Source organism: Bubalus bubalis, chromosome 3, assembly GCF_019923935.1.
Source record: "Bubalus bubalis isolate 160015118507 breed Murrah chromosome 3, NDDB_SH_1, whole genome shotgun sequence".
Classification (NCBI taxonomy): Eukaryota; Metazoa; Chordata; class Mammalia; order Artiodactyla; family Bovidae; genus Bubalus; species Bubalus bubalis.
The window spans coordinates 32,620,584-32,638,003 of NC_059159.1; the positions used below are offsets into that span (position 1 = coordinate 32,620,584).

General features: G+C 46.7%; 1 protein-coding gene across 9 annotated transcripts in view; it reads right to left on the reverse strand.

Moving 5' to 3' along the window:
• Positions 1-17,420, reverse strand: part of DNAH9 (dynein axonemal heavy chain 9) — a 284,870-nt gene that overhangs the window by 139,374 nt on the left and 128,076 nt on the right. For 8 of the 9 annotated variants that reach the window (XM_045164838.1, XM_045164842.1, XM_045164840.1 and 5 more), the window contains 5 exons: positions 15,918-16,026; positions 14,619-14,766; positions 13,783-13,957; positions 4,050-4,223; positions 3,100-3,307 (listed from right to left, as the gene is read on the reverse strand). In XM_045164838.1, coding sequence (XP_045020773.1) covers positions 3,100-3,307; positions 4,050-4,223; positions 13,783-13,957; positions 14,619-14,766; positions 15,918-16,026 — 814 coding nt within the window. Of the gene's footprint in view, positions 1-3,099; positions 3,308-4,049; positions 4,224-13,782; positions 13,958-14,618; positions 14,767-15,917; positions 16,027-17,420 lie in introns of those variants that run through there. The other variant, XM_044939264.2, reaches the window with a different exon arrangement.

A 17,420-nucleotide genomic window follows, 5' to 3' on the forward strand; every position in this document is an offset into this window, starting at 1 on the left:
TCATTACATTCATTACCTTATAAACACTCACTCTGCACATCTGTCTGGGTTTACTGCCTGCCTTTTAAAGCAGACTGTACCACATCACATTCAACATAATTCCATAGGGTCTTAACCACAAACCGCAGTAAAAATGCTGGGCTTCAGAAGGAGTGATGGAGGGCAACCCTGGAGGTCCAGTGGTTAAGATTCCGTGCTTACTCTGCAATGGGCATAGGTTCGATCTCTGGTCAGAGAATTAAGATCCTGCATGCCGCATGGCCAAAACCAGAACAGAGACATGGACTCTTGCTGTGGGGGGGACAATTTGCATCTTGTCTGACGTCAGAGCAGCCACCCTGTGGGTTCCTGCATCTCCTTTTTACCGTTTTCTATTTCCCCTTGGATACCAGCTTTCTTGTTCCAACTTTTATAACTGCTAAGCACCCTTCCTCTTGCCATTTTGTTACTTCTGAAATGTTTTCAGCTAAGAAGCCAAATGAACAAACTTGTTTGGACTGTGACTAAAGTGATGGATGGGAATTTTCAAGTAAGGGAATCTGGCATTTTTCAGAATCAAGGATATGAAACTCATCTCTTTTTTCTTGGCAATGAATGTTTACTCTCTAGTCAAAGTACTTTTTACGTTATAGAATCATTACAATAGGATTCTAGAAAATAATCTTTCTAGACTCAAATAGTGTCGCTAGTGGTAAGAGTAATATTATCAAGTATTTATTTCAATTTCCAAAGCGTTTTATTTTCAGGGGAGGAGGTATAGCCTAGTGGCTAAGGGCACAGGCTCTGAAGTCAGACTCTCTGGATTCAAACCCTTGTTCCACCCACTCACTGTGTAGCCTCAAGGAGCTTATTTAACTTCCCTGTGCCTTGGTTTTCTCATCTACGACATGGGGATGATAAAAGGACTTACTTCACAGGTTTGTACAAGATTAAATGATTTGGGGACTTCCCTGGTGAGCCAGTGGTTAAGACTCCAGAGGGTGGGGTGAGGCTGTTCCAGTGTGAGGAGTGAGAGGGGGGTTTCTCCCCAGCCCGGCTACTACCCTCCTCTTGTGGGGACACTGGCTTTAGCACTTCTTCAAAAGGAGGCTGCTTCTAGGGTCAGTGTGAGGAGTGTTTCTAAACAAAAGGAGACTTAAGTCAGTGAAGGTCAAGAAGAAAGTGGCTGGGGTTGGGGAGGCACATGCAGTGACCCTTGGGATCCCTGAGGGCCCCCGTGCGCTCGGGAGCCCAGCACGTAAATGCCCGTGACACGCACACTCTGCGTGCTCAGCAGGCTGGAGCGCCACACCAGCCTTGTCGCACCATGGTGACCTTAGGCAGCCACGTACTTGAACCCGAGCCTCAGTTCCCCCACATATAAGGTGTGAAGGGTGCATGAAATGACCTCTAGAGACCCTTCTGGTGCCAGGAGTCTGTAAGCCCATGGAAATCTTTCAGTGGGTTTTCTGTTTTCTTTGTCATCAAGGCACTGACCTGCTCTGTGTGGAACTCCTGCCCTGGAGGAGTTCAGCAGCCGGGGAGGCACTTCGGGAGAAAGGATGGGAAAGGGGAGCCTTGCTAAGGTGCTGGAGAGAGGGACAGACAGGGGAGGGGACGGGCAAGAGAGGAGCGGGAGGGCAGTCAGCCGGGGAGGTGCCTGACCTCCATTTCAGCTCAGAGTGGAGGATATCAGGTCCCCTCCTCCATGCCCCCTGGGCCCTTTATGTGAGCAGCTCCTTGCAGGAAATCGCCCTCAGCAGGAAGCCCCTTTTCTTGTCTCTTTAGTGAAGCTATAGTGTAACTAGCCTGGAGCACTACAGTCCATGGGGTCACAAAGAGTTGGACATGATGAGCAACTCACACACAAACACATACTGCAACTCACTTTTTAAACCAGGCACCCCCATGCTCTACTTGCCTTTGACCTGAGCACACCTTTCAAATCCCTTCATCACGCAATACCTGGACTAACTTGTCAGTTCTTCCCGTAGATCAAAGAAGTAGAAATGGCAAACAAGCAATTAATAGATTGACTGCTCCTTGGAAGAAAAGCTATGACCAACTTAGCATATTAAAAAGCAGAGACATTGCTTTGCGATAAAGGTCCATATTGTCAAAGCTGTTTTTCCTGTAGTCAAGTACGGATGTGAGCATTGGACCATAAAGAAAGCTGAGTGCCGAAAATTGATGCTTTTGAACTGTGGTGTTAGAGAAGACTCTTGAGAGCCCCTTGGACTGCAATATCAAACCAGTCAATCTTAAAGGAAATCTACCGTGAATATTCATTGGAAGGACTGATGCTGGGGCATTAGCTCCAATACTTTGGCCAAAGGATGCGAAGAACTGGCTCATTGCAAAAGACCCTGATGCTGGGAAAGATTGAAGGCAGGAGGAGAAGGGGACAACAGAAGAAGAGATGGTGGGATGGCATCACTGACTCGATGGACATGAGTTTGAGCAAAGTCCGGGAGTTGGTGAAGGACAGGGAAGCCTGGCGTGCTGCTGTCCATGGGGTCGCCAAGAGTCAGACATGACTGAGAGACTGAACTAACCGAATTAACAGATGACCAGACCTCTCCCAAGATTCCTCTTCAGTCATCTTGCAAACAAATCAAACTGTGTGAACAAGATGACATTTAGAGCAGCGGTCCTCAACCTTTTTGGCACCAGGAACTGGTCTCCTGGAAGATGATTTTTCCACAGACTGAGGGGTGAGGGATGGTTTCGGGATGATTCAAGCATGTTACATGTACTGTGCACTTTATTTCTATTATTATTACATCAGTTCCACCTCAGATCATCAGGCATTAGACCCTGGTCTAGAAGAAGATCTCTGGAGCTGACAAGCCTGCATGCAGTGGGGAGATGGCCATGACTCTGACCTCCCCCATCCTCATCTCAGTGATTAACTGAGATGACTTGTTTCTGTTTAAACGTTTTCACCACGGAGCAGTCTTGGGAAGTAGTTTTTGGGAGACACTGAATCCACCATCTCCCCAGATTGCTGGCACTTTGATTAAAGGCCCATTTCTCTTCCCTCGTTGGTGAGTGAGTACCTGACTCTGTAAGCAGTGAGGAGCAGCTGATTCACTTGGTTGTTGATGTGTTGACACTCACCCTGCAGCATGGCTGATGTGGTGTAGTAGTTGAAGGGCACGTTTTTCACCAGGTACACCTCGGGGTCCAGGCTGGCCAGCTTCGCCCCCACCAGCACCGACTTGCCAGTGCCCGCAGTTCCCACCAGCATGACAGGCCGCCGCCACGCCAGGAGCCGCTCCAGGAAGTAGCAGAGGCATATGGTCTCGCTGGTGTGCACCAGGCAGGCCTGGGGTCGGGGGAGACGGGGCAGGTGTGGCAGGAGACAGGAGGAGCGAACTGGGGGCTAGTGGGAGACTCACATGCTGTCAGAACACCCTGGGGCATTTCAGGAGAGGGAATCGCTCTGGGGTTGGGGGGCTCACTACTGCAGGCAGGAGGGCCCCGTTACCGACAGAGACCCTCCCGGTAACTCATGCTGTGGTTAGAGGGCATGCCCATCCCCCTCTATTAGCGATGTTTGCCTCCCTGCGGCCTCTGGATTGTATTTTAAAGCCTTCTGCCTGGTCAACCCCGACTTGCCTTGTCTCAGCATGCCTGCAGGGGGGCCTGCTAATTAAGTTACCTAGTCTTGGGGAGATATTATGACTATGCTGAGGGCTTCCCAGGTGGTTCAGCAGTAAAGAACCTGCCTGCAATGAAGGAGACATAAGAGATACAGGTTCGATCCCTGGGTCAGGAAGATCCCCTGGAGAAGGGCATGGCAACCCACTCCAGTATGCTTGCCTGGACAATCCCATAGTCAGAGGAGTCTAGCAGGCTATAGTCCATAGGGTCGCAAAGAGTCGGACTGAAGTAACTTAGCACGCACGCATGCATCACTATACTGAACCTCTAATTTCCTCTGAAAAGAAAAGGAGCTAATTCTTAATGAGGTCAAACCTTTTGGGAATCCGTTAGGGGCTGCCACGAGAGCCACCGCAGATTCTGGGGACATTACATATCCCTGGTTGCCGCTCAGTCACACTCACCTGCAGAGGTGTCTCAGGGTCAAATTCAAACTGCGGGATGAGCCTGGACCAAGGCTCGAATTTCTTGGTCTCTGGGTCTATGTAATAGTCAAAGATGGTTCCTTGGGAGGGAAACTTGATGGTCTTAAACTCGCTGAGCCACCATTTGCTGAACTCTGCCCGGTGGTCCACGAGCTGCCCAAACAAAGCAAGTCAGGAGTCAAGGCTCAGCAGAGCACGAGAAGTCTGGGGAGGCTGCCCTGCATCAGGCAGAAGGTCAGGCCCGGGAGCACAGCCGGCTCCTCCTTGTCCCCCGAGACCAGCCCAGACCAGGCCCAGTGAAGCGGGGGCTGCTCTGGAGTGCATATGTGTGCACCTGCTTGGCCCCGGGGCTGGGTCGCCCGGGCCTGGTGAGTCTCAGAGCCCTGGCAGGTGGAGGGGAGGGAGCAAGGGAGGTATACGAACACAGAGGGGAGAGGGATCCTGAGACCCCAAGAAGGGCAAGTGCAGCCAGGAACTCTCAGAGGCCGATCCACCACATCCCCCTAGACTCCCGAGACTCTGAGCCATGTCCAGGACGGCAGTCGGGGACAGAAGGAATAAAATGGTTCCTGTTGGGACTTCCCTGGCGGTCTAGTGGTTAAGATGTCACCTTTCAGGACAGGGGGTGTGGGTTTGATCCTTGGTCCTGCAGCTAAGACCCCACACACCTCTTAGCCAAAAAACTCCAAGTATAAAACAGAAACAATATGGTAACACCTTCAATAAAGACTTTATAAATGATCAACATTAAAAAAAATCTTTAAAAAATAAAATGTGACTGTAGACACCTGGGGGGCACAGGAAGAAACAGCGATAAGAATCTCAGCGGGGAGTGGAGTACATAACCACCAGCATGTCACGTCTTCTCATGTCACAGTTTCCTCATCTATAAAGTGAGGATTCTAGAAAAGAGTATTTCTGAATTTCCTTCCAGAGCAAAAATCCTCAAATCTAGGGGCGTTGGAGACAAGCTATACAGGCCTTTCTGACAGAAGGAATAGACAGAGACACGGTATTTACATGCACCCATATTAGAGCATGAGCCCCTAAGACAGGGCTGAGCACCTGAGTACTCAGGCTATTTCTTTCAGACCGAAACGCAACACCCACGCCGCCCACAGCACACCCCCACACAGGTACACACAAATGCCCACTGCTACTAGCTACCTTCCTGGGGAGCCAACCCACTCTTTGAACACACAGACCTAGGAAAAGTCCTGAGGAGGTTCAGAATGGGCAATTTAGGAAATGCTTCTGCAGAGCAGGACAGACCAGGGAGCTGGGCGCATGACAATGAAGCTGAACTTGGAAGAAATGGCACTGACTTTGCTGTGGCTGCGTGGGCGCAGGGGGGCCTAGAGGCACTATCCCATGTTGAAGGTCAGGAAGGGCAGCGGTGAGGAGATACCCCTCATCCAAGGTAAGGAGCAGCAGCTGTGCTTTGCTGGAGCAGCTGTGAAGAGATACCCCACGCCCAAAGTAAGAGAAACCCAAGTAAGATGGTAGGTGTTGCAAGAGGGCATTAGAGGGCAGACACACTGAAACCATACTCACAGAAAACTAGTCAATCTAATCACACTAGGACCACAGCCTTGTCTAACTCAATGAAACTAAGCCATGCCCGTAGGGCAACCCAAGACGGGTGGGTCATGGTGGAGAGATCTGACAGAATGTGGTCCACTGGAGAAGGGAATGGCAAACCACTTCAGTATTCTTGTCTTGAGAACACCATGAACAGTATGAAAAGGCAAAATGATAGGATACTGAAAGAGGAACTCCCCAGGTCAGTAGGGGCCCAATATGCTACTGGAGATCAGTGGAGAAATAACTCCAGAAAGAATGAAGGGATGGAGCCAAAGCAAAAAGAATACTCAGCTGTGAATGTGACTGGTGATAGAAGCAAGGTCCCATGCTGTAAAGAGCAATATTGCATAGGAACCTGGAATGTCAGGTCCATGAATCAAGGCAAATTGGAAGTGGTCAAACAAGAGATGGCAAGAGTGAATGTCAACATTCTAGGAATCAGCAAACTGAAATGGACTGGAATGGGTGAATTTAACTTAGATGACCATTATATCTACTACTGTGGGCAGGAATCCCTCAGAAGAAATGGAGTAGCCATCATGGTCAACAAAAGAGTTCAAAATGCAGTACTTGGATGCAATCTCAAAAATGACAGAATGATCTCTGTTCGTTTCCAAGGCAAACCATTCAATATCACAGTAATCCAAGTCTATGCCCCAACCAGTAACACTGAAGAAGTTGAAGTTGAATGGTTCTATGAAGACCTACAAGACCTTTTAGAACTAACACCCCAAAAAGATGTCCTTTTCATTATAGGGGACTGGAATGTAAAAGTAGAAAGTCAAGAAATACCTGGAGTAACAGGCAAATTTGGCCTTGGAATATGGAATGAAGCAGGGCAAAGACTAATAGAGTTTTGCCAAGAAAATGCACTGGTCATAGCAAACACCCTCTTCCAACAACACAAGAGAAGACTCTACACATGGACATCACCAGATGGTCAACACCGAAATCAGATTGATTATATTCTTTGCAGCCAAAGATGGAGAAGCTCTATACAGTCAACCAAAACAAGACCAGGAGCTGACTGTGGCTCAGATCATGAACTCCTTATTGCCAAATTCAGACTGAAATTGAAGAAAGTAGGGGAAACCACTAGACCATTCAGGTATGACCTAAATCAAATCCCTTATGATTATACAGTGGAAGTGAGAAATAGATTTAAGGGCCTAGATCTGATAGATAGAGTGCCTGATGAACTATGGAATGAGGTTCGTGACATTGTACAGGAGACAGGGATCAAGACCATCCCCATGGAAAAGAAATGCAAAAAAGCAAAATGGCTGTCTAGGGAGGCCTTACAAATAGCTGTGAAAAGAAGAGAAGGGAAAAGCAAAGGAGAAAAGGAAAGATATAAGCCTCTGAATGCAGAGTTCCAAAGAATAGCAAGAAGAGATAAGAAAGCCTTCCTCAGCGATCAATGCAAAGAAATAGAGGTAAACAACAGAATGGGAAAGACTAGAGATCTCTTCAAGAAAATTAGAGATACCAAGGGGACATTTCATGCAAAGATAGGCTCGATAAAGGACAGAAATGGTATGGACCTAACAGAAGCAGAAGCTATTAAGAAGAGGTGGCAAGAATACACAGAAGAACTGTACAAAAAAGATCTTTGCGACCCAGATAATCACGATGGTGTGCTCACTCACCTAGAGCCAGACATCCTGGAATGTCAAGTCAAGTGGGCCTTAGGAAGTATCACTATGAACAAAGCTAGTGGAAGTGATGGAATTCCAGTTGAGCTATTTCAAATCCTGAAAGATGATGCTGTGAAAGTGCTGCACTCAATATGCCAGCAAATTTGGAAAACTCAGCAGTGGCCACAGGACTGGAAAAGGTCAGTTTTCATTCCAATCCCAAAGAAAGGCAATGCCAAAAAATGCTCAAACTACCGCACAATTGCACTCATCTCACATGCTAGCAAAGTAATGCTCAAAATTCTCCAAGCCAGGCTTCAGCAATACGTGAACCATGAACTTCCTGATGTTCAAGCTGGTTTTAGAAAAGGCAGAGGAACGAGAGATCAAATTGCCAACATCCACTGGATCATGGAAAAAGCAAGAGAGTTCCAGAAAAACATCTATTTCTGCTTTATTGACTATGCCAAAGCCTTTGACTGTGTGGATCACAATAAACTGTGGAAAATTCTGAAAGAGATGGGAATACCAGACCACCTGACCTGCCTCTTGAGAAACCTATATGCAGGTCAGGAAGCAACAGTTAGAACTGGACATGGAACAACAGATTGGTTCCAAATAGGAAAAGGAGTATGTCAAGGCTGTATATGTCACCCTGCTTATTTAACTTATATGCAGAGTACATCATGAGAAACGCTGGACTGGAAGAAACACAAGCTGGAATCAAGATTCCGGGAGAAATCTCAATAACCTCAGATATGCAGATGACACCACCCTTATGGCAGAAAGTGAAGAGGAACTCAAAAGCCTCTTGATGAAAGTGAAAGTGGAGAGTGAAAAAGTTGGCTTAAAGTTCAACATTCAGAAAATGAAGATCATGGCATCCGGTCCCATCACTTCATGGGAAATAGATGGGGAAACAGTGGAAACAGTGTCAGACTTTATTTTTTGGGGCTCCAAAATCACTGCAGATGGTGACTGCTGCCATGAAATTAAAAGATGCTTACTCCTTGGAAGGAAAGTTATGACCAACCTAGATAGCATATTCAAAAGCAGAGACATTACTTTGCCAACAAAGGTTCATCTAGTCAAGGCTATGGTTTTTCCTGTGGTCATGTATGGATGTGAGAGTTGTACTGTGAAGAAGGCTGAGCACTGAAGAATTGATGCTTTTGAACTGTGGTGTTGGAGAAGACTCTTGAGAGTCCCTTGGACTGCAAGGAGATCCAACCAGTCCATTCTGAAGGAGATCAGCCCTAGGATTTCTTTGGAGGGAATGATGCTGAAGCTGAAACTGCAGTACTTTGGCCACCTCATGCGAAGAGTTGACTCATTGGAAAAGACTCTGATGCTGGGAGGGATTGGGGGCAGGAGGAGAAGGGAAAACAGAGGATCAGATGGCTGGATGGCATCACCAACTCGATGGATGTGAGTCTGAGTGAACTCCGGGAGTTGGTGATGGACAGGGAGGCCTGGCGTGCTGCGATTCATGGGGTCGCAAAGAGTCGGACACGATTGAGCGACTGAACTGAAGTGAACTGAACTTGCTGCCTACTTGGTAAATAGGATTGAATTCTTGCACCTTAAAAAGAGAATGGAAATAGGCTCTAAGGACAGGTTTGTTTGCTCTTCTTATTCTGATGTGAATTCAGATTAAGGGGAAAAAATATCTTCCTAATATCTGTCCTCTGCAATCAGAAATGTTAGGGGAAACAAATCCCAATGTTTGACCCTTGGATGAAATTCTTTTTTTCCTCTGTAATTCTTTATTAAAAATACTGCTGAACATAGAGACTGAAAACAAGATTAAAGATGAATAACCCAGATCGGGATCATGACATCAGAACTTAACATACTGGTGCTTTTTAGGGAAGTTGTTGACATCCAAATTGTAGATCCAAGATCAAAAGCAAAATACAAAGGTACCCTCAAAAATATTTACAATGAAGTAAATACACTAGCTCAGTAAAGAATTTGCCCGCAGTACAGGAGACCCAGGTTCAATCCCTGGGTTGGGAAGATACCCTGGAGAAGGAAGTGGCAACCCACTCCAGTATCCTTGCCTGGAAAATCTCATGGACACAGGAGCCTGGTGGGCTGCAGTCCATGGGGTTGCTAAGAGTCGGGCACGACTGAGCGACTAACACTGACTTAAATACACTAACAGAATTTAAAATAGGTGCAAAAAATAGAAATAACCAATGTTATATGATTTCAAGGGTTGTGCTTTCTCTGCTTTTTCATCATAATAGGAAGATATGGGAAGTTTATGAGCTTCCGTTGTGGCTCAGATGGTAAAAAAATCTGCCTGCAATGTGGGAGACTCAGGTTTGGTCCCTGGGTTGGGAAGATCCCCTGGAGAAGAGAATGGCTATCCACTCCAGTATTCTTGCCTGCAGAATCCCATGGACAGAAGATCCTGGCAAGCTACAGTCCATGAGGTCACAGAATCAGACACAACTGAGCAAGTAACACATGCACACACAGGAATTTTACATCCTTAGTTTGAGTACTCTCATATATTAAAATCTTCCTATGAATTAAAACGATTTTTAGACAACCTCTTAAATGGAATTACACTATGGAAAAGTGTAAAACACCTAAGCAGAACTAAGAGTGCTACTGAAAAACCATTCCCAATGAAAACTAAGTGAAAAGAAAATACAAAACAAAGCTTAAAAAATGTGTCATACCTGACAGCAACTGTTTTCTGGCTGACAGTATTTATTCATGGAAACGTAACAGTTGTCTACCTTTGGATAAAAAAATTCTTGAAGATGTTTGGCTTCCTAATGAAAACCAGATTTTAGGTTTATATGGAGAACCCAAGACACAGACCAACTCTAGAAAGAAGGAGGTTGGTGGGGGACCCTCTTTCCTCACTCTCAATTCCACTTTGAGCTACCCGGTCAGTTTCTCAGCCAAGCCATTCCCTGGTCTGCTCTGTCTGGCTTCCTGAAGCCTGGTGCTACACCTAACCTTCTACTCTGACTGGACGCTAGAAAGACAAGGTCACCTCTGCTGGGCCATCCAGCGGCCTTTTCTCAGTTTGACTCTTTGAGTGTCTCTGCTCTTTGAGTGACCTCAGTGAAGGGGCTCCTTTTGAACTCCAGGTCCCTTAGATTCCAACAAGTCTCTGGTCCTCTTCCTGCCCTTTGAACTTGACAACAGGAAGGCTGACATACAGTGTGGTGCAATGTAGCTGAGTTTGGAAGCACGGTATCACCTCATTTGATCTTCATGATGCTCTGAGTCAGCCTGGCTACTGAAAATTACTCCTATTTTATGCATGAAAAAGCAAAAACCCAACGGTTACATTCTAGCAGCAGATGGCAGAATTGGGAGTCAGGGGAAAGAATGGTGGTGGGGGAAGGGACAGTTAGGGAGTTTGGAATGGACATGTCCACACTGCTATATTTAAGATGGATAACCCACAAGGGCCTACCGTATAGCACAGAGAACTGTGCTCAGTGTTATGGGGCAGACTGGATGGGAGGGGAGTTTGGGGGAGAATGGGTACATGTATATGTATGGCTGAGTCCCTTTGCTCAGCCTGAAACTATCACAACATTGTTAATTAGCTGTACTTCAATATAAAATAAAAAGTTCATTTATTTATTTATTTTTAAAGAGAAGAATTGGGAGTTGAACCCAGGTGCCCAATAGGGTGCTGAGAAGCATTTGCTTCTGAGAGAGAATTTCCTGTGATTGCTGCAAAGTATTTAGCCAGGATCCACCTGCCCACTCCCTCTTTTTATTGGAATGTCTACCCAGGTATGGGCTGTGCTTTGTATTCTATTCTGCTTTTCGTTACTAACAGCTTTTTCAATATAAGCACCATGGGTGTTCCTGATGTGAATATTCTGGCTACCTTCATACTTTTCTATTTACAGCACTATTTCGTGTTTGGCTTGAATGCAGGCTGTGAGGGGGTCTTGGACAGTCCCTGCTGCTGAAAGCTTTCTACTGTGTGCTCTGCCCGCCCCCCCCACCCCCCAGGGCCAGCCGCCGACAGCTCCAAGTGCTCCAGAGCCCAGGATGTCTGGAGGGAGGCTTTCTCTTGGGCTTTTAAAAAGAGCTGAGTGGATTTAAATTTTTCTACATGGAGATAGAAAAAAGTGACCACATGTCTTTATCCTGATACCCCACGGCCTGCTCGGCACCAGTGGAAGAGAGGAGCCCAACAGTGGTTGCTGACATTTTAGCAGCCAAAACGTCAGGGGCTGCATCTTTTAAAAGTTATTTATTTCTTTAATTGTGGCTGTGCTGGGTCTTCGTTGCTGCATGTGGGCTTTTCTCTAGTTGTGGTGAGTGGGAGTTACTCTTTAGTTCTGGTGTGCGGGCTTCTCGTTGCGGTGCCTTCTCTTGTTGCAGAGCGTGGGCTCAGTGGTTGCCATGCGCGGGCACTGGAATACAGGCTCAGTAGTCATGGTGTAGGGGCTTGGTTGCGGGATCTTTCTGCATCAGGAATCGAACCCAAGTCCCCTGCCTTGGCAGGTGGATTTTTATCCACTGTGTCACCAGGGAAGCCCCTACCGTTTTCTTTGGAAGAGCCCATAATCAACCCAGACCAGAAAGAGTAAATCATAACTTTCCAAAAACTGCAGCTTGGCTTAATCCCCTGTTGTGAGAAAAGCATCAGATACTTGCTATAAAATTGAATATTTATGGTGCACGTGTGCTAAGTCGCTTCAGTCACGTCTAACTCTCTACGACCCTATGGATTGTAGCCGGCCAGGCTTCTCTATCCATGGGATTCTCCAGGCAACAGTACTAGAGTGGTTGCTGTGCTCTCTTCCAGGGGATCTTCCTGACCCAGGGATGAAACCCGTGTCTCATGCGTCTCCTGCACTGACACGTGGGTACCACTAGCACCACCTGGGAAGCCCTGAGTAGGAGAACGTTAATCATAAGCAGTATTCTAGGCTTTTTACATGTGGACAGTTAGAGCAGCACCCCTCATTTAACCCCTACTTCTGTCCTAGGAAGTGGGTGCCACCATCGTCACTTTCACTGCCCTTGTACCCAAAGTTTTGGGGATCAGGATAAAGACACTTGGTCAATTTTTCTAGCTCTTTGTACCAGTAATGAGATTAAGGTAGAGAGATGTTAAATTACTTGTCCAGGGTCCCCAGGTAACAAGTGGCAGAGTTAGAATTCAAATCCAGAGTCCACATTCTCAGCCTCTACAGGATGTTGCCTGGTAGCTGACGCATGCTCAGTCACTAAGTCGTGTCTGACTCTTTGCGACCCCGCCACTGTAGCCCACCAGGCTCCTCTGTCCATGGAATTCTCCAGGCAAGAATACTGGAGTGGACAGCCATTTCCTTCTGCAGGGGATCCTCCCAGCCCAGAGACCAATCTCGTGTCTCCAGCATTGGCAGGTGTATTCTTTACTGCTAAGCTACCCTGGTAGCTAGAGTCAGTTGTAAAAGACTGGTCTGCCTAACCTCAATTATGTTGTTTCCAGGTAAAGTACCTTTTATTTGGAGAAAACTCAGTAAAGTAAAAGGTTGAGAATACACAAAGCTTAGAGAACAGGATCCCAAACAGCCTGAAACCACAGCAGTAAACACCATGAGATAAATACCACTTCGTTTTTATACTCGTAGATGTCGATTAACCTTTGGTCTAACTTTCCATGGTTCTTCTTCCACAAAGAAGGCTGAGTAATGAAGAGTTGATGCCTTCAAACTGTGGTGCTGGATAAGACTCTTGAGAGTCTCTTGGACTGCAGGGAGACCAAACTAGTCAATCCTAAAGGAAATCAACCCTGAATATTCACTGGAAGGACTGATGTTGAAGCTGAAGCTCCAATATTTTGGCCACCTGATGGGAAGAGTCCACTCACTGGAGAAGACCATGATGCTGGGAAAGATTGAGGGCAGGAGGCCAAGTAAGTGACAGATGATGAGATGGTTGGATGGCATCATTGACTCAATGGACATGAATTTGAGCAAACTCCTGGAGATAGTGGAGGACAGGGGGGCATAGTGTTCTCCTGCAGTCCATGGAGTTATCAAGAGTAAAAAATGACGTAGCAACTGAACAACAGCAGAAGCCTTCTATGGACAGCTCTGTGCTTCAGGGCTGATGAAGATGTGATGGTTGGTACAGAGTGGTGCATGCTTGTTCTAGAAGGTTTTTAGGAAGGGAATCCTCCTACTCAAGCCTCTACAGCACAGCACCATTCCACCTAAAACACACATCTTTCTACGTAAGGTATTCACACCTCTAGTTTTTCAAATTCAATCAACAACTGTCAAAGAAATTAGGGACACATTCACTGAATCAAAAAGCAACAAAACGCAGCTCAGTCTCATCTGTCTCACTACAGGAAGCTCTCCTAAGGGGGCTGACGTCTTCAGCAGGATCAGGGAGACATAACTAAATGGTTTGATGCCCCCATGTTAATTCTGACATTTAGCTGTTCCGTCTACCAAATCTCGGCTGGCTAGCGTGGGTGTTAGCCTCAGCACACACCCTCTTACCTGGTCCTGGACCAGTGCTCCGCCAAAAGCCCAGATGGCAGCAAACACAAAGTAAAGCTCGTAGGTGTCCTTGGGGCAGTCTGCGGGGATGTCCTCCTCGGTCAGCAGACACTCAAGAAGGTGGCACAGCATCTGGACTGTGCTCTGCTCTGGGACTGGAATTATCTTCTTAAATCTGAAGAGAGAGAGACCCAGATATGTTCTAAAACACTGGACTATTCCATCCTAGTGGTGCTGTTGGACGACTATGGAAATTTGCTGGTGTCTGTGGATCTGACAACTCATGCAGCTTTGCAGCAGCAAAAGCTTTGGTATTAGAGAGGCCCAGGGTGGCTGATAAGCAAGCCATCTAGGTTCCCAGATGGGTCAGGGTTAAAGAACTTGTCTGCCAATGCAGGAGAGATGGGTTCGATCTCTGGGTTGGGAAGATCCCCTGGAGGAGGGCATGGCTACCCACTCTATTCTTGTTTGGGAAATCCCATGGACAGAGAAGCCTGGTGGGCTACAGTCCACGGGGCTGCAAAGCATCGGACATGACTTAGCAACTGAACAACAACTACAACTTGCGCCTTCCTCCAGATACACCTGCACAGCACTCACAGAAGGCTCTTTACATCTCCCTCTCTTCACGCACCTCTCTTCCTGCCTGGACTGACAACAGGCATCTCAACTCCATCCTAATGTATGTTCCCTCTGCCGTCTGCCACACCTGGAGGGGACTGCCTGGGGATGTCTGACTTTGGGGACAGGATAGAACATCAGCAGGACACCAGGTATGAGCCAATAGGCTCTTGGTTGCTGCTTTAATTCTTCGCCTTCCTCTCTGCTTGGCCTACCTGGTTCTGAGTGCATCTAAGCAGGTCGGAAGGTACTTGTCAAATAGGATGGTTAGGTTGGCTCTCTCTGTCTGGATCTCTCTCCTGTCGATCCAGCTGCTCACAGGAGGGTTCCAACCCAGGTCTGCCGGGTTAATGTACAGGATCCCTGGGAGCATAGAGAATATGGCTTAGTGACATGTCCATAGAGCTCAGGATATTCTTCACCCTAGAGTTATTTTCTCTGTTAAAAAAAAATGTACAGAAGACTGGCCTTGAAAAGAACAGAGGGGCTTCCCTGGGAGTCCAGTGGTTGAGTCTTTGTCTTCCAGTGCAGGGGTGCAGGTTCGATCCCTGGTTGGGGAACTAAGATCCTATATGTCTTGTGGCCAAAAAGCCAAAACATAAAACAGAAGCAATATTGTAACAAATTCAATAAAGACTTTAAAAATGGTCCACAGGAAAAAAAAAAAAATCTTGAAAAAGAAAATAACAGAGATCTGGCTGAGATCTGAGAGGGTTTGCTATTGGGGTCAGCTCTGATGGCCTGATAATAGCTGATGGACAGCAGTGTTGAGAAAGATCCTGAGGCCAAATCCAGGCTCAGGAGGAAAGAAGACTGTGATTGATCAGCAACACTTGTCATGGTGAGGAAGTGTGCACATTCATGGTGGCCCCCAAAAGGATATTGTTTAGTTGCTCGGTCGTGTCTGGCTCTTTTGTGACCCCATGGACTGTATCCTGCCAAGCTCCTCTGTCCATGGAATTCTCCAGACAAGAATACTGGAGTGGGTTGCCATTTCCTCCTCCAATGGATCTTCCTGATCCAAGGATCAAACCCATGTCTCCTGCATTGGCAGGCAGAATCTTTATCACTGAGCCACCAGAGAAGCCCGTCAAAAGGACAAGTCCATGTCCTAACCAGGAAAGTTTAGGTATAAAGTCTTTTTGCATCAAGATATAGTGAGAACTTGTAATGCTCAGTCATCTTCACTAGCCTCCATGGAAGCTAGAACTGGCCTGAAAGTAGCCTAATTCGAGGCATTTCTGTGCAGAAGACAGTAGTTGTCCAGCTCAGGGGCTATTCCTCTTTCTGTTACCGTAAACATTTCTGAATTGAGAGACTCACCTGATCCTGGCTGTAGAGCACTGGCTCACTTTCATGGGTATGGATTAGGGCTGAGGATTAGGCCAGAGTTTTGGAAGGTCAATGTCTGACTTCTGTTTGGAGCTTTGGTCAGAGCCAGCGAAACAGGTATCACTAGAGGCACCTGTTTTCAGCTGAGTAGGTATGCGCCTGTTCCCTCTCGTGGTCCATACCTGCTCTGGAGACAGTGGCTGGCGTGGCTGTGCGCAGGTGGCTGATCTCAAAGAGAAGCCTCATGGTGGGATTCAGAGGGATCCTCTCATTGCTTGCCAGGGTCAGCACCTGGACACGGGGGAGGGGCACAGCAGGCAGGGAGGAGTTAGGGTGTGAGGCCAGCTCAGGGGAGTTCGGCTTTTATTCCTGATAGGCATTACGATTATAAGTATCTTTGAAAGTTTCTACAAAGTCCTCTGTCTCTCCTTCTGTAGCTTCTTCATCACCATCCCTGTGTACTGAGTCAGGAAATAAGCTGTCTGAAAAGTTTAAGTGATGTCAGTGATCTGAATGAACTGGACCATATTGATGCTTTTGAACTGACGTGCTGGAGAAGACTCTTGAGAGTCCCTTGGACAACAAGGAGATCAAACCAGTCAATTCTAAAGGAAATCAGTCCTGAATATTCATTGGAAGGACTGATGCTGAAGCTGAAGCTCCAGTACTTTGGCCACCTGATGTGAAGAGCCTGCTGCTGCTGCTGCTAAGTTGCTTCACTTGTGTCCGACTCTGTGCCACCCCAGAGAGGGCAGCCCACCAGGCTCCCCTGTCCCTGGGATTCTCCAGGCAAGAACACTGGAGTGGGTTGCCATTTCCTTCTCCAATGCATGAAAGTGAAAAGTGAAAGTGAAGTCGCTCAGTCGTTTCCGACTCCTAGCGACCCCATGGACTGCAGCCTACCAGGCTCCTCCGTCCATGGGATTTTCCAGGCAAGAGTACTGGAATGGGGTGCCATTGCCTTCTCTGGTGAAGAGCCTACTCATTGGAGAATACCCTGATCCTGGGAAAGATTGAGGGCAGGAGGAGAAGAGGGTGACAGAGGATGAGATGGTCAGACGGCATCACTGACTCAATGTACATGAGTTTGAGCAAGCTCTAGGAGATAGTGAAGGACAGGGAAGCCTGGCATACTCCAGTTCATGGGGTCTCAAAGAGTCAGACATGACTTCGTGAATGACCAATAACAACAACACACCATATTATAAAAAACTGATAATTAAAGGAAAAGAGCTCAGGTTTCATGTAACTACTGTTTCTTTTAAAGGGCTCCCTCTGGAAGAGTATGTTCCGTACATGTTCAAGCCACCGTAAAACCTCTAATCTGGGTGTGCTTCCCAAACAAGTTAAGTGCTACCAACTTTACAGCCTCTTTATTGGCAGTCAGTTTTCAATGTTTATTAAAAAATAAAATAAAGATTGACCACTACTGAGGACACTTGACAGGCTCAGAATGTTTCTGATCATCAGTTTCCTTTATTTATAAACAAACAAAAATCCCTTTTAGAAAAAAGATTTGAATAAATGATTTAAGATTCTTTGCAGCTCTAAATACTGAATTGATCTACATGTGGAAGATTCTAAAGGAAATTACAACAATGCTAAAAACACGGGAGTGATGGCATGGCTCTGAAATAACTGTAAGTTATTGTATGGGATGAATCAGTTCTGAGACACCTGTTAAA